At 46.2% G+C, this 24,260-nt stretch overlaps 1 protein-coding gene across 2 annotated transcripts in view; it reads right to left on the bottom strand.

Moving 5' to 3' along the window:
• IGSF11 (immunoglobulin superfamily member 11) overlaps positions 1-23,719 on the bottom strand; it is a 105,696-nt gene extending 81,977 nt beyond the window's left edge. The window contains exon 1 of one of the 2 annotated variants that reach the window (XM_032098506.1): positions 23,626-23,719. In XM_032098506.1, coding sequence (XP_031954397.1) covers positions 23,626-23,698 — 73 coding nt within the window. In that variant the 5' untranslated portion in view covers positions 23,699-23,719. Of the gene's footprint in view, positions 1-14,097; positions 14,121-23,625 lie in introns of those variants that run through there. The other variant, XM_032098508.1, reaches the window with a different exon arrangement.
• Between the last annotated feature and the right edge of the window lie 541 nt (positions 23,720-24,260).

The following is a 24,260-nucleotide window of genomic DNA, read 5'->3' as shown; positions in this document are numbered from 1 at the left end:
TCAAACAAGCCTCTGATAGACCATAAAGGCAGAAGTGGGAACAGGCTGGGACTGCTTAAAATGAGTGGCATGTTGCCCAGCGCCGGGAGCCTGTCCCCCACCAGCCCGGCGCCCCGGGCTTCAGTGGAGGGGCTGAAAAGCCGCATTGAGGACAGCGGGGACGTCAGGGCTGGCTGAACATCCCGTCCGGGAACAGTGGGCTCCTTGTTCGATCGCCGGGGCGGTGGGGAAGCCTCAACAGAAAGCCTGCTATTCAAATGGAAATCAGGGCCTTGCACCCAGCCGGGAGGAGGAGGAGGATTGCTGGCTCCTCACAAACAAGAAGATCGCTGGGAGACTTTGAATCGGGAAAAGGATACGGGGGCACAGGGATGGAGGAGGGGGGAGACGCTCTCCAGCACATACACAGCACAAGTGGATGCTGGAAGGGGGAGAACAATGGAGAACAAAACCCTTTGCCGGTGAAGGCAAGGGAGCACCCGGTGTAACTTGCCCATGAGAAGCAAATCTGGTAAGGCTAGGCATCAAACAAGCCCATGATCCCAAAAACACATCCCAAATGCAAACAAGCCGCATTACACATGGAGAAGTAACAGCTCCAAGGAATAAGGCCTTGTGTTCATGGCCTTGTAGCATGCCTGGTGCAGAGACGTGCTGATAACTCAATGCAAAAATGGTTATCAAGTTCCAAGAAATGTCTTGCTCCTCTTTAAACAGCAGAACCTGTGAATCCATCCCTTCCTTTTCAAATTTTTTCCCCCGCAGGAGGAGAGGAGCAAGGTGAGAGGAGGGGGGTAGTATCATCAGGAGCTTGTGTTGGATTATTACAGCACACCTTTCCAGTCTGCAAGAAAATGCAGCAGCTCTTCACGCAAGCCATCTGAGAGAGCAATTCAGCAACGGAATAAATCAAGGCAAACACTCAATAAATTTAACCAGAATTAAATTAATTAAGAGGAGACATTATTACTTCAATCACAGGAAATTCTACAAGCCAACCTGTGGCTTTATTTTCACAGCTGTGCTTATGCTACTCTGTGGTGCTACCAGTCAAAATAAATTGTAGGTAGAACCGCAGAATGGTTTGGAAGGGATATTAAAGATCATCTAGTTCCAGTCCCCCTGCCATGGGCAGGGACACCTTCCACTAGACCAGGTTGCTCAAAGGCCCATCCAGCCTGGCCTTGAACATTTCCAAGGACGGGGCATCCACAGCTTCTCTGGGCAACCTGTGCCAGTGCCTCACCACCCCCTCAGTAAAGAATTGCTTCCTAATATCTAATCTCAACCTACTCTCTTTCAGTTTGAAGCCATTACCCTTTGTCCTACCACTACACACCCTTGCAAAAAATCCTTCCTGCAGCCCCCTTTCAGGTGCTAGAAGGTGCTCCAAGGTCTCCCTGAAGCCGTTTCTTCTCCAGGGTGAAAAACTCCAACAAGAGCCTGGGAGACAGTAGCTGCCCTACAGAGCCCAGCAACTGAGGTCAACTTCTCTCTCCTCATCACAGTCTTCATCCTGGATCAGGCTTGACCAGGAAGCAAAATATCTCCTCCCCTAGTCTTGATGGCATCCCTTTCTCAAGCATGATTTGTCTAGCCAGGACACTGGAAAGAGACAGAACCTAAAAATGACCTTTTGTTGGTATATTCCTATCTTGGGCATGAGCAAAAACAAAAAGTTGGGGTTTGGTATTGGTTTTTGTCCTTGGTGCTGTAGTTTCAGAGTAATTCACTGGGACTTACTCCAAAGTTCAATTATCACAGGACAAGATCACAGGCCACAAGAAAAAAGAAATGATACACAGAACTCTGGTTTTTAATTGGGGCTTGCCAGGAACTGCCTATGTCATTCACAGGAGAGAGATTCAAAATGGAAGTGTAAAAAGCAAGGATTAAAGAAACAAATAAAACGTGTGTGTCCTGCTTACCTTCTCCCTTCACTTTAGTAAGTAATTGCTCACTATATTTCTCATTCACTCTGTTTCTTAGCTTTCTAATGGACAACAGGAACATACTTGGAAATAGAACTTTGGAGAAACACAGGGAAGCTTCATTTTCCCAGAAGTCTGCCATTCTCCAACCCCACCAGTAGGTAAGAAAGTCTTTATCTAAACCATTAAAATAAAGTACAAAGTGCCATGGACAGACAGAACAAAAGTACCTCTTTTCAGGGCTCACTGAGGTGGGAGGGAGGTTGCTTTGGTTAAAAAGCTAAGCTTCCATACTGGGAAAGACTAATGTGCTCTGCAGAGAAATAAACACTCTCTCCAGTTGTGTATTCCCCAAGGAATTAAGAGCCACACCAGCCACATATTCAATGGCTACTTACGTGCAAGTAAAGCATCTGGAGATGGGAGGACAGGAAAGGGGAAGATGATCACTTGCTGCTGTTGATTCTTGTAGGAGAAAGCATTTCAGTTCTCTCCAGGCAATGCTTGGTGTCCATTCTAGCCCTTTTACTATCTGTGATTGCTTCACAACACACCATTTAAAAAATTATTTACTCTCAATTCATGATCCATTTGAAAATTATTTACTCTTGATTCACAAACACTTGGTGAATGATTTAAGGAAAAAAATCCCTTTCCATTTGAGAGAGAGTTAGTCTGCCTGCACCAGCTCTTGATGTGGTCAGTAACCTTGACCACAGGGTGCTGTGTCGTGTCATAATCTGACAGCAAGAAACCAAGAAAGCTAAATAGAAAATTTTCCTCCTTGCTCCCAGGAATGCCATGCAGCAAATAGATATCTCCCAAACACTTATGCAACTGAACCTGCCTGTACGAAGACTTAGGAGCAAGCAGACAAGGACAGCCAGACCCCACAGCTTCCCTGCACAGTAAAGAGTATTTACAGACCCCACTGAGCAGCAGGATCCAGCTCACTGGAGCTGACAAGGCATGGTGATCTCAGCATATGTTTCACAGGCCTTAGTGCCTTTTCTCCACGATGGAGAAGTGCGAGTGGGAAGGGAGGGAAAATGCTGTGCCATCATCCGCTATTAGAACCCCATTTGACCAGCTTCACCTCTCGCTTCCAGTCAGGCTGCTGCAGCCCCAGGTACTGTGAGAGGCAGGAAGAAGGTGCTCTGGGAGCTTCAGTCTCCCTCATGCTGTATAGGTGGTGCTCTGCCCAACCCCTGAAATACACCATCTATCTTGTTTCTGAATTATGGATTCTGAGCAAAAGCCTGCTAAGTTACTGTAGGTTGGGGGCCCAAGTTCAGGTAGTGTGAGTCCTTTCCATGCAAAAGGCTGGGTTAAACAGCTGCTACAAAATATACATCACATCCAGCCAAGAGACCCTTTTGTCCTCAACTTCCACTCTTTTGAATAAAAACAAAAGCAGGGAAGAGCACTATTGCCCCAAAAGCACCTTTTGACCCCTGCCAGGGTAAACAATGTGTCAGCACAGAAGGGACAGGAGACATTTCAGAAATATAATATACCTGGAGGGAAAGGACGAAAGTGGCAATCTACTGTGCAGAAATTTAAACTATCCCAGTTTTGAAAATTCATTGCTGCTTCTTGTTACTAATATAGCCATTATTAATCATAATTACGTTCTTATTATGTTAATTCACCTCCTGTTTAACCTCTGTGGTGCAAGTACCAGCCTTCATCAAGGTAGTTTATAAACAAACTGTCTAATCACTCAAGTATCAACGCAGCTCAGGTATTCAGCCCAGATGCTGCCAGAAAAGCAATGGCAACAGATGCCATATCCACTGGCACTGCTAAAATATAGCTGATTATGTACTAAAACAAACAAATAAATAAATCACATACTTTTGTTTCTTCCTGATTCTTTCAGCCTCCAGGATAGACAGAAACAGAGCCTATATCTAATCCTCTGGTTTACTGGCTTTGCAATTAGTGTGTGACTGTAGGTTATGTTTGTGGTATACCTTCAGTTCCGAGCCAGAAGATAGAACTGCTGAGTCTCTGGGGAGGTTTTCAGGGTGCTCAGTTCTTCTAGTTTTTCATTTCCTCTGGGATGTGACATGGGTCTGCTTGACCAGCCAGGCCCAGACTCATCCCACCCCTCTCCTCTGAGCCTCATCAGGCCAAAGGATCCCTCACAAAGAAGAGCCCCACTCCCAGTTTCAATCCCTATGCATGACTGTAGTCTCCCCCAGGAAAAGCTGAGAGAGCTGGTGCAGCCTGCAGCAGAAAAGGCTTGGGGGGAAGCCCATTAATGTGACTCACTCCCAGGGACTCTTTCTCCATTCAGTCCCATATGGATCCTCTTCCTCCCTTCTTCTCCCCATTGTTCAGTGCATTCCCGCTCTCACCATGATCCTTAGTCTGCAGGCACCCCTGCCTTGGTCACCTTCCTGACCAGCTCCCTCTCTCCTTGAACATGAATAAGGTGGCTTTCTTCTCCACCACCTCCAAGTATGACAAAGGAAGTCTCCCCAGCAGGTAAGGGAGACACACACCCATTCCCTGCTCCTTCCAACAGAGGCCACCCCCAGCTCAGCTTATGGTGTCTGTAGGGGAGCTGTGGGTTTGTCCCAGTTACACAAAGAAGCTGCAAAGGGTGAAAACTCTGAGGCTTTTCCCTCGATGAATTCTATGTTGCTTCTGCTGAGCACATGGACGATCACATTTGATTTTTCAAGGGCTCTTTATGTAGCCTAATTCATGTAGATTGTCTCAAAGGTGACAAAAAGCACACAGATCACCCTTCTGCTGCATTTCGAGGCCTGGCTGCACAACATGGTGGAAAGGCAGCATTCAAAAGAAAACATTTCCCTTTTCATACATGCAGGAGCCCATTTTCCCCCCCAGACTTATTCTCAAAAAATAGGAGAGAGGGGGTAAAATTTTCCATGCAAAGTCAGTCCAAGCCAGAATCCAGGGACAGGAAAGTTCCAGGCAATCTCTTTCAATCCTTTCAAGATAGTAAAGTCTCAAAGCAAAGACAGGATAACAATAATGACAATCACAGCTACTCAGGGGGCAACAACTGTAACCGGGGGAACTTTTAACAACATTTACCAAGAGTGAAACTGAGGCAAGAAAAGGTGAAAAGCATAACTGAAAATAACTAGGCATCCTTAAACACAAGCAGCACGACAAGCCTCTGATTACTTTTTAAAACCTAAAAATGCTGTTTGTGTCTCTAGAGACAATGATCCAAGCTGGCTGTGGATCAGCCATGCCCTGGGTGCAGAAACACAGTGGTGGCTCCATCAGGGTTAGCATAGCCCGAAGAGCCCTGGCTCCAGCAGCACGGATGGGACGCAGCCACGGGGAGGGACCGACCCAGCGTGCAGTGGCTCAAAGCCGGAGCAAGGCAGTTCTGCCAAGCAGGCAGTGTGCAGAGCCAGCACGGGTGTGCCTGCACCCCTGAGCTGCTGCTGGTCAGGAGTACTCAAGTGCACAGCACGGAGATGCTCGAGTGACCCTGTGCTGTGCCAGCCAGGTTTGATACAGCCACTCGTGAATCAGAGTGAAGAAACCATGCCAAAGCCCCTGTCCTGCAAAGCCAATTAGGTGCCTCTCACTGTGATCCCTTATATGCAGTATCTGTGAGAGCTTATCCTGAGTCCTAAGCAAATGCATGGAAGCCAGCACTGGTCTGGCACTGCATCCAGGCTGCAAAGCCCTTTTCCGACCCAGGCTCTAGGGGACGCAATGCAAATATTGAGCACAGCCCCAACAGGGCTTATTACCGGTGGAATGAGCCCCACCACGTTAAAAACAAACAGTTTCCAGGGGAAGCTTCCAGGTGTATTTGCTCCCGCCTCACTACCTGGTATCTATAGCATCTGTGTGCTTTACGGTCCAGACAACGCTACTCTGCATGACCTCAGCGTAACTAGAGAAGCACTCTACCCTGAAAAGACATGGGGTAACAATTCCCTGCTCTGCAACCTCAGGAAAGCACCAGCTTCATCCTTCTGCCCCAAGGCAGGATTTCCTGCAGTTCTGTCACCCTGCCAGCTGCTGGATGAACTTATTCTTAGAGGCCTTCTTCAACGGTGCAAACTCCGTGCCTTCCCCAGCCAGCCTCCTTCAAAAGCTGTCGACCTCTCCTGCAGGTGGGAGACCTCCAAGGAAGATGCAGATCCTATAAAACCCAAAGGTTCATATGGCACTCTGGCACCTGGGGTTAAGGTTGCAACTATTTGAGTTTCTGCAGGAGAGCACGAGCACACAAGCAAAATGAGCTCTGGGAGCTTTGATAAGCTATGTGCTATCTTCACATGGAGAGCAGCCCATAAGATAAAGAACCTCTTCACAGAGTCTCTGAAGTCTTACACATGGTCTATTTGTATATCTGGTCTGATGGTAGCACAGATACATCCACAGAGCACAACACACCCTTGTACATAATGACAAGGGAAAAACAGTGCAGTTCTGCTCCTAACCTTTATCCTCATTATATATCTTATTTCATGGTTACAGTGATAACAGTAATACAGCACCAACAAAATGGTTTTGCCTGACAGCATCCTGAAACATCCAGAAACAAGCCCTTGTAATTCATTTCCTTCCTAGAGGTGGAGAAAGCAAGACCCAGGTGTGTGCACCCTGCCCTGTGCAAGTATAGAACAGGGCAGGGATCAGACACAGCCTCACACTCCTCTGCTGCGTTGTGCAGGCAGCACCTCCTCCTGCCACCTGCTCTCCAAGGCTGGTCATGGAAAAAAAGCCTGACAACAGGTATAAAATTCAGCCCCAGGGCAAGAAAGAGCAAAAGTAATCTGAAAGATGAATGGAAAACACAGCACTGGTGAAGTGGTGTGTTTCCCCACTGGAAAAAAAACCAGAATTTTCCTATCCAAGTCCTCCAGTACAACAAAAGAAGTCCAAAAAATCACACAAAGCACTGCCCTGCTGCTGCTTTGCTGATGTCAACTACTGCAGAACAAAAAGGATGAGGCTGTTCAGGCACAACCAGCCCGCTGCCAGAAGACATCCCTCCAATCTCTCTGCATGCTGCAAAAAAACGCAAGTTGGGACGTGATAAAAAGCAGACCCTGCACCTTTCTACCCCGTATCTATCAGTATGCTTGTGCAATGATAACCAAAATAGCTGTGAACTCCTCCAGTGACTCCATCTACTCACCAAACCATCTGCAGGAGGAGGCAAGGACATGTAGTTCTTAACCATATTCTCTGGTGCTTATTTACTCTATGTATTTGCATAACTACTGACAGAATTTGAAATAAAATCCTCTTCATGCACACATTCATATTCCCCTATCCCACAGAGGGGACGGCTTCAGCCCCTATCATTCCCCACACTTCCAATGGAAAAAAATGTGTGTGGGCAGGGTGGGGGGATAGTCATGAGCAGAAGCCTCGATCTGACTCTGTCAGCAGATGACTTCTATTTGCACTCGTTAGCACTGCCCTAGCGTGAGCTAACACCACCCCCTCGGGTAATTTAAATTTATAAAAAAATAGAAAAGAAGGGGAAAAAAAAAAGCTTGTATTTCTATATTTAGGAGGTTAGGATAATCGGGGTGGAAGAGCCCATCTGTTTGGCGTTCACTCCAGCTGCTATGGATGCGGAAATTTGTCTATTTTCTTTCCTTTTGCCTGTTTTGACTTGTCTTGGCTGACTGTGAGAGAGACACAGAGAGCGTGATGTGTGGCCACAGCCATTTAGGTCTGAAACTGTGCACCATCCCCTTGAAGTCACAGCAGAACCACTTGGCATAACCAGGGTCTTTCCCAAGGGAGTGTAAAACAGTAAATAATAATGATTATTGCAATTATTATATTTTTATTGATACTATTAATATGTCTATGTTTATAACACTGAAGACAGAACAACACAGAAGGACCCAAGACAAGATCAGACACATCTTAGACCTCTGTAAAAGTCAGTTTTAGGATGGTAGCCTCCCATCTGCCACATCCTTCTTTTGGGAGATCTCCCCAAAGAAAGCTGAGTTTCTGTGGGATGATAACTTGTCACCAGTGGCACTAGCCACCGGATGGAGACACAGCCACACTTCTTCTCAAACCAACCTCTTCTGCCATTTTCATCCCAAGGCTCTATGAAAGTGAGCTAAATTCAGAAGTGGCCTTTGACCTCCCACCTTCCTGAGCTGACCAGGCTCTGGTCCCAAAATAATGAGGATGCAACTACTTCAAGAAGTCTCCTGATGCCATTCCTGTCATAGACACAAGTGCCACAGCCCTTGTGGGGTATAGCATCACTGCCCTTGTAAACCTAATGCAGTGCTACTTCTTTTGCTGCTAAAGGCATCCCTGTGGTGTGTTAGGACACGTGGCAGACTGCTGGGACCATTTGCTGTTTACCTTGTTTGGTAGAGGTGATTGCTTTTTAATTTCAGTGTTTCAATGTTTTAATGTTCATCACTGAGGTCATAAAAGGTGCCAGGGATGAGCAATAAGCCTGGATATATTTCATGTGATTAGTGTTCTGAAAGCCTTAGAAAGAGGAGAGAAGACTGCTGGCACAATATTCAGAATTCCACTGCCAGTTTTTCCTTACAGGATCCTTCTAGCCCTGGGGCTGGAATCACAGGACAGTACATGGAGGAGGACAGGTGGATGAGGAGCATGGATCAATAAATAGGAACATAGATCAGGGAATGCACAGTCCAGGCACTCCCCAGTCCTCCCCACATCACACACTGCTAGTCCAGCTCCAGGCCTCCTTTCTTCTGCCTGACAAACATTCCATCACCTTCCCAACCACACGAAGCTGGAACTCCCCCACTGATTTCCGTGCATACAAGACTGGGATCTAGACCATCACCTAAAGGGCAATAAATGTGTACAGAGGTCCAAAACCCTCCCTTTGGATGCAGCCCTCCTCCCATGGCTGCAAGTTCCTTGCATACAAGCACCGATGGGCATCGATGACCACATTTTGCAGGCTTGTCCTTGTGATATGTCTGGTCTGGAGGTTTGGTGCACAGCATGGCTTGGGTGCATTTCTGATCACTGGCATGAGGAACAACACCTTACTCCTTTGACTCTCTGCTCCAAGGAGGTCATTTTAGGTCTTGTGAGTCAGCAGGGACAGTCGCTCTTCTTCACCCAAAACTGATTGCCTATTTCTGTAGTTGCATCCCACACATCATCCATCACCCAGAGATGGCTCTTTCTGTTCCCAGCTTCCCAGACCACACTCCCCTGAACTGTCTGTGGTCTTCTGTTAGCTATTTCAATTCAGTAAGCCAATGAGCATTGTGGCCCAGAAGCATTTCTTTCCTTGGGACACAAAGCTCCTGCACCAACCCCTCCTCTGAAAGAAGAGCAAAGGCCTTAAACATGTTACTTTTCATAAGCTTCATGAAATTAGATGGACAGGTACAGGTGAGGTACTCACTGCTGTGCTCAATCCTCTTCTAGACATAAGGGACCCCACACAGGTCAGCCCAAAGGCAGAAATGGGAAGAGTATGAGATCTCACAGGTTCACAGACCCAACAAAACAACTATTTAACTGTGCCTTCAGGCAGGCCAGAGAAGCATCACCTGCATTACAGAGCTGAAGGGTGTCTCATGCAACTTCAGAAGCTGCTTTGCACAGTGTGCACAGAAGTTGCACACGAAAATGTAGACCTTCAGCAGTTGACATTGTTACAACTGTTCTTTGAGATGCTAAAGTAAGTCATACCTATTCTTTGCAGACCCAGAGAAAGTTCTCATTTCTGTGACAGTCACTTTTGTCAAGCATTATTTAATATTTCCAAATTAACTTTCTTTTTTAGAGGGATGATAGGCCAATAAAAGCACATGGAAAATATTCTGAAATCTGAGAAATCTCAAAATATGAAGATAAATAAAAACTGAAACTAATGGCTGAGGATTTGGTGGGGGAGCAGTTGTTTGTTTGTTTGTTTTTCAACTCTTCATGCTATTTCCGCCAACATTTAAGGGGGGGGAAAGCACAGAGTGACATATATGAGAAACTTCAGATAAACTGCCTTGTATTTGATGAAATCAGAAATACTGCAACTTAATGCAACATTTATATCATCACTCCCCCACACTCCCCATCTGAAAGATGCACTGCCCTGTAATTGCAGACGAGGAAAAAAAATTCTCTTGTCTGTTCACTTTCATGAAAGATAAATTTGCTTTGTTCTCTGTTTTGGTCCCTAATTCAGAAAACCACTTAAACATATGCTGAAGTTCATAATTTGCCACTCTACCACTTATGCATCTACTCAGGAATATGCCTGAAGTCAGGCATATGCACAGCACACTGCTGACTGTGGACCTTAGAGCATTCTGTTCATTTCTGCAGCTATTCTAATTTAGTGACGTAAATGTACAAGGAAGTAACACATTTTGAGCAATTTTAGCACTCACTGGCAAAAGTGAGTTTTGAACTTGCCTATCCACACAAACAGTCTGAATAATTATTAAAAATTAATAGCTAATTCTTGATACCTTTCAGAAACTGCCTAATTCTGACAATTACTTTGAACTTTCAGGGTAGTGAAATATTATGGCATGAACTTTTGCTCTGTATCACTGCTGAACAACCAAACCTGGAGCTGACATACTGCTCCTCCTCCTAGGAAACAGTTAAAAAAAAAAAAAACAAAACAAACCTTCTCATAAGCATGTGGCATGTCAAATATTATTTGTAGGAGCTATTCAGTAAGTAATTTCAAATAAGTAAAATGCAAAGAAACCACAGGATATTCACAAACAATTTGCAAATAGAAATGGAAGAGGAATTCATTAAATAAATTATTTGCTATAAATTATTCACCTACCTCTAATCTTACTACCACTTAGACTATAAAATTCATGCCATAAAGGATACAGGATTCGTGCCATAAATGATACAGGGTACATAACAAGGCACCATTAACTTATGCATTTCCCAGTGCTGCTTTATTTTGACTGTCCAGTTATATGTGCATGATTATATATTATATATATACACACACATTAAGACAGCCTTTTGACTTTAATGGGCTTTGAGTGTAATACATTTCTGTTTTAAAAGCTAAGCTAAGGAGAACTGGTCTGATTTTAGCCTGTAAGTTGATTCTGAGCTCCAAGGCTGAATAACTCTTCAAATCTGAGAGAATAATCCAAGCTGCTCTCTGAGCAAAGCCAAAAATGAATGGAAGTCTTACACAGTTCACTAATTTAATGAGATTTCCACAACTTGGGCCCATTTCACATAAATTCACAATAGGAGGTGGACATTCCTTTGCGTCCATCAAGTGAAGACAGTGAACATTTTCCTAGAGGTGAGAGATGCAGGAAATGTGTCAGAGAGCTGAGGGCTGAGGAGGAGCTGGAAGCACATCACTGGCAGGAGACAACAGTGGCTTTCTGGGACCCACTGGCTCTGCACTGGATCACGGGGTCAGCAGCATCTCCACCTGAATTGCTTTTCCCCTCTTGCAGCTGCAAGAGAAGCTGCCAGATGTGCCCTGGCTATATGGCCAGAGGAACAAATTCCAAAAAGAAACCTAAAATACACTATGAAATTCATTTTAGCCATGAAAACAGAATCCCAGAAATGGTTCTCACTCATAAGCAAGGATGAAGGCAGCTTTTTCTACTTGTTTGTGTCCTGATGTGTTCTAAGTGACAGCTATATTCCACTACTTGTTTGGTCTCCAGCAGTTGTTGTATTATTTTATATCATAACTGTTTACTTCTAATGAAGAGTATGATTATTGTCACTGAATTTCTCCACTTGTGAAAAACTGATACAAGTTGTCATTCTTTGGTTATGGAGAAAGAAAATAAAAAAGGATTCTTGCAGCTGTCAGAAGAATCTCTCAATTATCTTCAGAGCAAATTCTATTGCAGCAAGTTGCAATTAAATGCTACACCTCACCGTCCATACACAATTTTACCCCTTGGAAAGGAAAGAAGAGTTGATTTTGCAGAGTTTCATCATCCTGGACTGACTCATAGCAGACTCAGTCCTTGGCCCAGTGGATGTCAGGTGCGTTTGTCAAGCCCAGCACAGAGCAGAGGCCCTACACACAAGGTTATTACACACTGGTATTTCCACTGTACTTATGAGTGCTTGAAAAGACCCCCAGCTTGGGGCCAGAGGAGGCAAGAGCATGGGGTCCACTCACATCAGAGACCTCTTGAAGACTCCAGTCCCAGGTCCTGACCCACAGACCTTAAAGCTAAATAAGATTTAGCACAGCAGTTTCTACATCAAACACAGGGAGAATAGCTGTGGCTCTGCTGACAGGACTGCTTCCACTCTTGCTTATTGTCAACATAAATTCACGTCAGCTAGGCTGTTTAAAAAGAACCTGAGGGAATTGTGTGCTTAATTCCCATAGGTACCTTAAAAAATCCCAATTGTAACAGACAATGCTCTATTTTTTTTTCCGTTTCCAGGGTGAAGCCACACCATGGGTAGAAAGTGGATAAGGAGGAAGAGCTGCATTAGACCAGATGGAGACCAAGGTTCCCTTAAGCAAGACAACACTCCAAAATGCCTGAGGACCAGACTCACTCTTCTCTATAGGAGCACTCTGGCTACCACATCTCCACCATGCAGGGCAAAACTCACACAGAAACACAGCTTGAAGGCAGGCCAGTCATGTAGCAGACCATCCTGGGCCTCCTAAACCAGCCCTGATCTGATCCAAATCAGTCCTGGCTGATCTTGCAACAGAGCCCAGTGGGGAAAGATTTTCTCCAAAGTGCCCTCAAGGCACTTTGGTTTAAGATGGTTTAAGATTGCCACCAGTGTCACAGACTACACCCAGCATGTGGACAGGCAGCAAACTGGAGGCGAGAAGAACAGATACCTTACACATGCAGTCCACTCACCACTGACCCCAGGGCCACCCCTCTGGGGTTCACAATATTCATCATGAAGGTGGTCAAGACAAGAATGATGGAAGAACTGCATTTGATTTAGTCACTGCAGATTTTCTCTAAAGACTCAGGATTGATAACCATACAAGAGCCACTGCCATGAAAAGTATTCAGCAGGCCACTGATTAAATCAGTGGACAGGTAGCATTGTCCAGTGGAAAAGGTATGGGCTGGTAGTCAGGAGATGACGGCCCTGACTCCAGCTTGGCCATGGGAATCCTGCATGACCATGGGAAAGGCAATTCCCATCTCTGAGCCTTGATTTTCCCAATCAGCTGCATGGGGATCTAGATAACATGGCTGTTACCTGAGTGAGAGAAGAGAAAGATTATACAAGGATTAGCACTAAAAAAGTGGGTGGGTAGAGCGCAGCATAGATATGAAGGGTTCTGAAAAATACATGGGCCTCTGTCTTCATGCTCCTCATCTCTTTCTATAAAGTGGTTACTAAAAGCAAAAATAGTATGCTCTCCCTACAAAGGCGGCACACAGCAGACACATATATTTAGATCACTGTGAAACAAAAACTGACTTTTGTCCAAGGTTGGAAAATGGTACCCTGTGCTACAGAGAGGGAGAAAGACAAAGACAACTGAAGTCACCCTGCAAGGGTGAAGCAAGGCAAAGGAAAGGATCCAGACCTCTGGGACAGATTCAGCAGTGGTATAAACACTGATGTTAGCCATATTCTAGAAGGTCAGGAATCAATGACAAAGCTCTCACAAGTCTGACCTGGAGGTCCATCAGGTGCTAGATGTATATAGGACAAGCACTCATCTTCCTGCGTGTCAAGCAAGCAGTTTCAAACCCCTAAATAAATGGTAGGACACTGCAGCAGAAACAACCCTCAGGAAGGACAGGACAAAATACCTTTTCAGTCATTTTATTTTGCAGCTTTTTTCGCCTTGCATAGCTCTCCCCCTTGCCCAGCTGAGGATGTCACACGCTGCTTTTCCTCTCCCAGGAGACATCAACCTGTCATTAGGGCCACTCTCTTGACACTAACCCCCAACATGTGTTTTCTACCCCTTCTGCTTGCTCAGAGCACAGAAATGACAGCACAGAAACCCAGTGGCAGCAGGTGGGAATGGAGCCTGCATCCCCTAATCCCAGTGCTCACAGCCAAAAAAAAAAAAAAAAAACAAAAAGGAAAAAGAAAAAAATAAAGAGCTCCCCCGATCCCCTGGTTTGTCCCTTACATGCATAGCATCACTGCTGCTGAATTGCAGCCTCAGAGAGAGGAAAGAAAGAGGCCCAAAGGCAGCTAGGAAACCCACCGTCCATTGGCTTCCCTCCACACGAGGCGATCGGACTCCTTCTGCTGCAGTGACTTGGCAAGCACACCTCGCTCTGACTCAGCACCTCGCCGGCACCTCCTGTCAATTATTCCCACAAACTGCTGACGCCGGAAGGGCTCTTTGCAATTAGGATGCAACACAAGCCGGTGGCGGTGGGATGCCTCAGATCCCCCCCCTTCACCTGCAGCGATCCCCTCGCTGTGAGCCCTCTAGCTCAGGGCTGGAGCTCCCAGCGAGGCTGAAGCTGTGGAGGACAGGGCACCTAGTGCAGGAGGGCTGGAGGATGGGGACCAAGGGGGTGGGGGAAGCCGGACTGCGCTGTACCTATTCTGTGCATAAACAGACAACTGCTGTCAATGTGGCAGCTGAAATGCAGTCTTAGAAAAGAAAAAAAAAAAGCAAAAAAAAAAAGCAAAGCCGCCACTGGGAAAAAGGGCAAGAGCAGAGACAACGGAAGAAACTGTGCAAAAAAGCTACTGTAGAGCTAACACAGAGCATTCCCCAAAGAACAAGCAAAGTGCAGCCTTGCTGCAACTCCGTGCAGCTGAGAAACACAAGGCTGCTCTCCGTGTCCAAGGCATTTCCAGCACAAGAGAGCGAGGCGCTGATTGCAGATGAGTCCCGTAATAAGGGCCCAGGGCGCACCAGCTGTTTCAGGGGCAAAAGGAAGGGCTGTCCTTGACAAACCAAGGACACGACGATTCTGCAGACAGACTGAGGCCATTCTGTCCCTCTGCCAAGTAGCCAAGGTCCTCCCAACCTCTCCCGAGTCACTAGCTCACACAGCCAGAAAGCCAAGCAGGTTTGCACACGAGCAGCTCCACAACCAATGGAGACATTCAGACAGCAAACTCCATCAAACAGTGAAGATCAAGCACACATTTAGCTACGGAAAGAGCCCAGAAACCACACAAGCTCAGCAGTGCCCTGCAGAAGCCCTCCATCACCTTCTGCTTCACTAAAGCAACCCATCTTCCACCCATCCCTGTCTCCTTCCCCAAGGGTTGTGGGGAGCTCCAGGCCTCCTTCACTGGTGCAGGCAGTGAGAGGCAGCAGAGTCAGTGGTGCACAGGAGCTGGAGGGATCCAGAGCACTCCTTGCAGGAGCTCCCAGGGACCTTTTAAGCAAGAAGCGGCGCTGCATTTGCTGAGATATCGCCTCTAAACCAAATGGTTCAGAGTGCAGCTAATGCTGATAGACCACACGGGAGCACAGGTCAGAGCTGGAGCAAAAGGCTCCAGGAAGCACTTCAGGTTTGATGCAGTGAACCAGCCCCTACAACATGATGTAACAACCTTTTTATCCAGCCACACCAACCAACACAGTGTCCAACATGCCCTGCAGTCTGTGTGCCCACAGCTGCAGAAGTCATCACAGACTCATGCCCTGCCCGGAAATCCAGTGTGGGTAAAGAGGCAGAGACATCAAACTGCAAGATGGGTGATACACAAATCTCATATAGATAGTCGTGGCTGAAGAGGTAGAAAAGTTAACTAAAAAACAAGTCTCACTAAAGCAACCTGTATTTCCCAATGGCCTCCTGATCAGGTAAGGAACATCTACTGCACAGTGTGGAGTGAGAGCAAAGGAACAAAGTCAAAGAAAACAGAAAAAAAATGATGAGTTCAGCAACATGTGCAGGAATTAACTAAGAGTCACAGCAGGTTACAATTCTGCAGCGTCTAAAAGAGCATAAGTAGGACTTGGAACAACTCGTCCCAGCACACTTAGAAGCTAAAACACTGTAATTGATACAAAGATACAAAGTAACGGGGGCCGCTACATAATCAAATTTACCATGCCCGTGAGAAAAACAGTAACAGGACTTTGCATTGGGCCTCTCACATGTTAGAAAGAACAATTAAAAGCCGAAACAGTCAAAACAACCTAACTCCAGAAGCAGGGGAACTAAGGTTGTTACGCTGTACGGTGGCATGTTGAAGCAATCTCAGCATCATCACTGAAAAGGTACTCGGTGCCCTAAACAAAAACCTGCTGAGAAGCAAGAGAGCATATTGTATGGCCAAACAAAAGGAACAAGAAGCGACTCAATCTAAACAGTTGCTTCATGAAATGGTAGCTAGGACTGAGAGCAAATTTGAAGGCCAACTGCAAAAGTCAAAACCCAATCATTTCAGTATATTTAAGGGACAAGTCCAGAAGTGCAGAACAGCTGAAGAAAGAAATTTCTCAAGTGGCTGTAACTGCTAGGAAAGACAAGCAAGCTAGGTGAGGCAGTTCTTGAAGTTAGCATGCTCTCCATAAGAGAGGGTACAGGCTAACCTGGAAGTGGCAGCAGGGCTTGGTTAAACCAGCCTGATACCCTAAGCCCCTAAAAGCACACAATAGGAGACAAACCAGCTTGATCTCTGCTCAGGGGAACTTGTGGCCCTGCAATCCACTCAAATTTTGGAAGGAAAAGGACAGGACTAAGTAATTAATTTTCTGTCACTTCAAAGTGCACCTGCTAAACTGTTCTGGGCAGGATGCCAGTTCAGTGCCAGACCTCTCCCCTGCTTGCCTGGTGTGGGAGTTCCCCCCCTTGCCTTGCCCCCAGTGCGGTTCAGGCCAGTTGAGGTCAGGCTGAGTCCAGAGCTGCTGCCCCACTCTTCAGTGCCCAGGCTCAGAGACATGGGAGCCCCTCTCCCCCGTCCTCACTCTGGCCCTGATTACAAGGGATTACCCCCAGGTTTCATACCAGTTCTGGGGTGGTTTAATCCATTTCTTAATATCTGGAAGAGAGACAGGAAGCTGGCAAAGTGATTTGGGCTGGCTGAGACAAAAGAAGATTGAGAGAGACTTCCAAGGGATCTGACAAAGCTCAGCAAGTGGGCAGCATAATGCAGGATGAAATTCAACATTACCAAATGGACAGTAATGAGAAGTTGAGAGAATAATCTGAACTATTCATATACCATGGGGCTCTAATTCAAATGTAATCACTTGAGAAAAATATCTTGGTATCACTGTGAACAGCTCAATGAAAACATCTGTTCAACATACAACAGTGGTCAAAGAAGCAAGCAAGCTGTCAGGGTGTCTAAAGGAAGAGGCTGAAAAGGATGCTGGAAGTATTCAAATGCCGCCCTGAACACTGAGAGTGCACCCTCAGCTGGAATTGCTGCAGTTACTTCTGCATGGCACAGTTGCAAATGCAGAAGGCAGAGAAAGGTTTCATCATTCACTAGTCAAAAACACTTACCGGTCAAGCACAGTTAAAATTGGGACAATTTAACTTGGAGATGAGTTAAATAGAAAGAAATTGTCAAATGGGAATGAAGAAGTGAAACAGGTACTTCTCTGTGGGGTTTGTTTGATTGTGGGCTTTTTGTGTTCGTTTTTTCAAGAGAAAAAAAAGAAAGGTGGTTCAGCATAACCAAAGAGCAGGAAACATGACCAGACATAAGGAAAATATTGTCATTTTCCTTCTCTGTTTTTACTTCTTCTGCTTCTTCTAAACACAGCCAATAATTAACTACCAGGAATGATTAGCTCATGTTAATGTAAAGTCAAGAGCTCAGCAGAAATCACAAAGGCCCATGCATTTATAAGGATACTGGAAACATCCACAGATATGTCAGGTAGAACAAAAAAACCCAAAAAATAGAATGCAAAAAGCATAACGTCACTATACCCTCATGTGTCCAGGCGTTAGCCAACTTCTAATTAGTGGGGATTAGGAAGTAATCCCCCCAGTGGGCCTGCAGAGAGGGTGTGCCAACCCACTTGCTCCTGGCAGAGGCCAGTAATGTGCCAGGCAGAGGGAGAGCTGAGCCTGCAGCCCACCCGCAGCCCCTCCACTCGGGGGGCCGAGGTGTTGGTGTCCAGTGCCATTGCACACCCACCCTTCTGGACACCAGCTGAGGATGCTGCACCAGGGGCTCAGTTAGCCCAGCTCAACCTGGCCCCTGGCAACGATGGAGGTTTTACACCTGCGGCTTTGCAAGTGGAGGGGGCTTCCCTGAGGAAAGGGGAGGAGATGGATTCTTTATTCGCTCTGTATTGGTAGAAAGAATACTTATGACTTAGTTCATTTTATGGCAAGGAAGTGAAGTGTGGACACACCCTAAAATTAAGAGAAAATTGGGCTGTGTAGGCATTGAAGTCCAGAGCAACACATACACCAGCCTACTCGTAGGGCAACCTGTAGCACAGATATGACACCAGACTCCTCTTTGCTAAATGTTTGGCCCCAGTTTCTCACTGAGGAGGTTTTGGCACCTCCCATTGGAGCATCCAGATTTGGCCAAGGCAGCACAGACCAGCAGGCCGACCTGGCCCAGCGCTGCTCAGACAGGCTGCTGCGGAAATGCGCCACAGATTGTAAACAGGGTGTCATTGCCTCCCCACAAACAACACTCCTGGCTTCAGCATTCAGGTAAAATCAAAGCCCAGAGGTAACTAAGTGGAGTTCAGACATGGGCTTTCTCCTGCTGATGCTTGTGAAACAGAAGCTCCTGTTCTCATAGCTAGATTGGCTCACGAGGGTATGAGAAAATAAATGCACAAGTTTTTGTCCCTAAGTAAGCAATCTGATCGGTCTAATACCAAAATTACACTTGAAATTAGCTTCATGCAGAGATGCAAATGTACAAGTACTGCTACGCTGCCAGGAGGAGAGCTGTGGCTCTGCACATGCACAAATAATAAGGGACTGAGCTGGACCTGCTAGTCCTGTTCTGACTTCTACAGCAACTGTTCCAAACAGGAAATAAATATTAACAAATATTTGCTGTATTTCTTAAATAGAAACTTGTCTCTTCCAGTACAGTGCTCTACAGCACAATGAATAAGGAAAAGACAAGAACAGTGCCACAAATGTGTACATGGTGTTTGCATACACATGTCAAGATGGCAAAAATAATGGGCAGAGACTGTGCACAGGTACCACCAACTTATGCCAGCCTGTTTTATCACTGTTCTTTTTAAATGCCCTGTAGAAATAAAAAGCAGCAACCACTAAAGGCTTTTACTGAAGCTACTTCCACTAAACCAAAACTTATGAAACATGGGGTGTTTTGTAAAATCATAACTGTGTTTCAAAAGAAAAACAGGGGGAGAAGAAGTCAAAAATACAGAAACATCCAACTTAAGCATCTTTGGGATGAAAAGTTTTGACTTTTCACATCAAAATTTCTTTCTTCTTAGGGTACTTCCTTGTAGTATAACTATACAACCCCACAAAGAGACAAAATATCAGTGTCCTAAGATGGAATTTCTCTCAAAAATTTCTTTTGAAAACCATCAAAGCATTTGACTTCTACTTCCATTTAGAATGAAGCCAAATTCCTCAATGCGGATGAAATAGAGCATTTGTTCTCAGACCAGCTCAAGCAGTGAAAAAAAAAAGGCAGAAGCCAGGTCACAAGTGACCTCCATAACCAAAGAGATGAAAACTTGTAAGACAAAAAAAAAACTTAAAAGTTCACTGTGCACAGTGAAAAATGTTGTGCTTTCTCCCTGGTGCACAAGTGATGAAACACTTGGGAGAATAAAGTAGGGAGGCATATGACCAGAAGCCCTGTAATTGTGACTTCTCTAAAGGAGAGGCTGGGCAAATGTCCTACCTGACAGCAAGAAAATAATTTCATCTCTGCACACATCAGTTTTCCAGGCTATAAATCAAACTGACTGCCCTCACAAAGTAAGTTTGGAGACTCTCAATTAGTTAATGTTCATAAATGACTGTGCAAACACAAGGTAGTAATAACCAGAGAACTGTCCTTGTTACACTACAGTCTGTTAAACAACCAGGAGCTAAATTTTTCTCTGAACATTTACAAAAGGGAAGGCAGCACTAATGGTCCACAAGGAAGAAACTACAAAGAACAGATTTTCTGTGCATGCACTTTTCCTTGAAATAAACTGTGTTAAAAGCACTTTACTTAAAAAGCATGATGATAGTAGCATCCTGCTAAATATAGATGACTCACCACAATTTAGTAGTGAACATCCCTAAAGAGGACCATTACATTATTGCTTAACCTGCTGCATAAATTTAAGCATCCTCCTGTGGTTACAGTTTGCTCCAAGACACTCAAGACTACTACCATCATCCGCTGACCTTCAGTGGGTCATGAGGTCTCTCTGAGTCTTGCTTTCTCCATCTGTACTACTGCTACAAGAATAAAAACTCTACTCCCCCATGAAGGCAGGAAAAACAATTCCTAAGTTTCCTAAGTTAAAGGGTTGTTTATACCATACTTTGTATATCCATATTACTACTGAGCAACTAAATATAGCTGCTCCTGAGGCACTTTGAGATCCCTCGAGAATGGAATCTTATAAAAAGAAAATTGCAGTTTAGGCAATACCGAAGAAGCGGAGATAAAGAATCAGTTTCCAAAATAAGGTAATGATGCCCACTTCAGAGACACAAGAAGTAGTTAATGCATCTGTGCCTACCGCTGGGGACCAAGGTCAGGTCGCGAGCAAAATGATTTATCTACACGTCACAAAACCACTCAGCTTGACACAAATGGCAATCTGTCCCAAAAAACTGCAAAAGCGTGGAAGGGCGAGGGACTGACACAGTACTCCCTTGCGAGGGCTGGGGACCTGCTGCAGGGCTGGGAAACACCCGTGGGCTAGGACAAGGGTGCTGCAAGGCCAGAAGGGTTTCAGCTGTGAAGACCTCAGGCTGGTGACTTCAAAAAGTCATGTGAGGAGTTGTAGACCTGCTGTTGCATTAATCCACTGCAGCCAGGCACCCTGATCTTGCAAGATCCATCTGCAGTGGACTGTAACACACTGAAATCACACCTGTTGCAATTCTGTGTCACAGGATCCAAACACCACGCAGCTAAAACACCCGTCAGCTCTGCACTCTAACTGTACCCGATGTGTGATTTCTACCACACTTGACAATTTGCAGGATACTATTTCTGGAGACATAGGAGGATTGATTAGCAATCACAGGTTTGGTTTCAAAGCTCTAAAGTGAATTCCCTCCTGTCTTTTCCTAAATGTCTCCTGAGAAAATATTACTTCCACAAAAAATTATTATGCTTATAATGCTTTAGAGGGAGAACATAGATGCTGCTCCTGGCCCAGGACCATTACACATGGATATAACAGGCCCAGAAAAAGTGGGCAGCTAGCACCAGTTATAAAGAACCATTGCTATTCTATAAATTGCAAAACAACGTAAGAAAATGGCATTATAATAATTGATTTAAATATCACTGTGAAGTCTAATTGTATATTATTGTAGGTATAAAGCGTGAGAATGATGAAAAGACCTCCAAGGACTTTTTTCCCCCCAACAATTTTCTTTTTTTTGGCATTAAGTATTTTGCCGCCTTATACACTCTTAACAATTTCTGATCCTTTTACTTTTAAATCTTACTTTTAATTTAGGTATCTCTTTGCATATGACCCCCTCATTTTCCTTCTATCTTCTAAACCAGTCTAAAATCTCAAGAAAGGAAAAAAATTTTAAAAATCACTCTTTCTAGCCATATTTGGCAGCCCAGAGCAGAAACACACTTACTAATCTTCTGCAAATGTTGTTTAGAAAAAACTCTCCCAATTTAATTTCAGCTTTCCTGGGTGTATGTCTGTTCTTTATCCCTTACAGTGTTTTCTTTTCACATTCAAGAACAACTGAAAATATGGCCATGCTGTGTACCACAGAAATAACTGTGTACCACAGTTATTTTCATCTACCACCATCTTCTAAAGACTTTTCCTAAGACAAAATGAAAAAAGTCAAGCTTGAGACACAGGTGTTTCATTCAGGTAATTATGAAGTCTTCAAGGAAAGTGCAAGAAAAACCATTACACTATTGCAGGTAAATATTTCATGGAAAAGAGTGTTTCCACACCTAGTTGTCTCCAATGTCATTGTCCCCATGTGCCCTCAACCAGAAAAAGTAAATATTGAGTCAATCTTTCTGCTTTAAAAGAAAATTAAATACTCCTTTGATTTCAACCTTAAATCTGATTATTGTTCTATGGTTTTGCAGTGATATCACATCAACAGAAGCACTTCACTGCTTATATGCCTCTAACTGGAGCAAGCCCAGTAACTTTCTAGACATTTACACCTTTGCAATGTCTGCAGACAAAAAAACTGTAGCACTGAGAACCTGAAAGTAATTGAACGTGCTTTCCAAACTGGGAAAAGAACAAAAAGCAAATCAATAGTGTGAAGTATGAAAGCTGAGATTATTTCTCTCAATTTAATACTAGTAAACTTTTTTTTTCCATAATTCATCTCTTTTAAGTCAGCAGCTGCAATTTCCAGTTAATGCAGGAGACTCAGACTCCCAAACATTTTCTAAGGATAGGAACCCAAGGTGCTTTTGAGGCTGAGGTATTTGTGAAAAGTTCATCTTATCCATCAAAAGACTTGTTTCTAAACAGATCCTGGGTAGAGGGGAAAGCCTGCTGCGCCTTGCACGGCAGTGACAGCCAGGCACAGATACTCAAGCAACGGACTCCACCCAGATCCCGACTGTGAGGAGATTTCATCTAGACCTTGCTGAGACATCTCTGGTCTTCTCATGGGAGATCCCATCATTTCTTACTGTTCTCCCGCTGTCTCAGGGACCTCTTGCAGCAGGTTTCCCAGTTTCCCAGCAGTGAAGGTGGCTCAGCTGTCTCAAAGGTGTGGGCTGCTCACTGCTAAGCACAGTTGTGCAGAACTGCTTAGTGGGTATCTGCATTAAAGGGCAGACCTTAAGAAAACTGCCCTCTAGACCTCAGTAAACCACAACCGAGCAGGCCTGCTCTAAAGTTTAGCATTATTGAAAGAAGACATTGCCACCTGATCAACAGATGAGTCTGAACGTCTTGCACTTGGTAGTTTCTTCTGTTGCCCTTAATGCAGCACCTCCTGGCGCGCCCCGGCAGTGCACTGAGTGATGTGAGTAGCACCTGTCATACGCAATTTGCTTCCTCTCCGCACAGACACCACGGTACACACCTTATTTCGGAAGGGCTATAGAGGGCGGGAGGTGGTGGAGTCTCCACGTCCCCTGGGGCAGGCACGTATCTTAGAGCTGAAGCGGTGCGCCATGTGCCTGGAAGGAGGAGGCAGAGCAGAGGATGGGAGGGGGACACAGGGGGCTCCGGGCAGCCTGTCACCATCTCTGCGGAAAGTTCCCTGCTGCCTCAGGGCCTGAGGGACAGACCAGAGTTTTCCACACAGGTGAGCTCACCAAGGGGCTAGGCCCAGACAACTGAGCCTAACGTGAAGCCCAGTTTAAAGCAAGTTTTACAGCACCGTAAAAAAAATAAATAGACTATGTATATATAAGAACAGTAGGAAGGATGGTGCAGCGGAGGCAGCAGAAGGAGCAGAGCAGAGCAGCGCTCTTTCCCCACGCCTGCCTGCAAAAGCACTCGCCCGCCGCCGCATTCCCGAGCATCACCGGCGGGACCGCAATCAAAACTTCCCCACGAGCGGGGCACCGCCGTGGCACCGGCGGCGGCGACCCCGCGGCCCCGGGGCGATGCCCCGTGCGCGGCTGCCGCGCCCCGCTCCGCCCGAGCAGCACTCACCTCTCAGGGCCAGGAGCGCGGCCAGGGCTGCCGGCACCCACCTCCCGCCGCCGCCGGGGCGCCGCCGCGTCATGCCGGGCCGGGCGAGGGGCGCGGAGCGGGCCGCCGAGCCCTGCCTTTCCCCGCCGCCGCAGGTGCCGCCGCCGGTGGTGCCGCCGCCGCCGCCGTCCCGGGACCGCCCGCTCGCGGCGAGGCTCCGCCGTGCCCCAAGCCCCGGTCGCCCGGGGAGGGCGGCAGGCGCGGCGGCCGGACCGAGAGCGCAGCCTGGCGGCCCCGAGCCGCCCCCGCAACCCGCCGGGCTGCGGCTGTCACCCCCCGCGTGGCACCGTCCCGGCGCGCAGCGGCACGTCCCACCACCCTCCGCCTCTCTCCGCACAAATTGGGGGTTCCCCCTCCTCCCCTTCCCCGCCAACCCGGCGCCGCTGCATCCGTAGGGATGCTACATGGGCCGGGGTGAGGAGGTGCGGTCCAGCGCAGGGCTGGAGATTGCACCCCCACAGCTCCTCCGGATCATCGCGGCAGCGTGGGGGCTTCTTCTTTCCAGAGCCTGCCTACAGCTGCATTGAAGACGACAGCGGCAGCACACAGCAAAATATTTGGGATGGGCTGCATGGGACTGGTCACCACTGCAGCGC

The sequence above is a fragment of the Corvus moneduloides genome, chromosome 2, assembly GCF_009650955.1.
Source record: "Corvus moneduloides isolate bCorMon1 chromosome 2, bCorMon1.pri, whole genome shotgun sequence".
Taxonomy (NCBI): Eukaryota; Metazoa; Chordata; class Aves; order Passeriformes; family Corvidae; genus Corvus; species Corvus moneduloides.
Note: the sequence above shows the minus strand (reverse complement) of the source record. Positions and strands in the feature narration are given on the sequence as shown.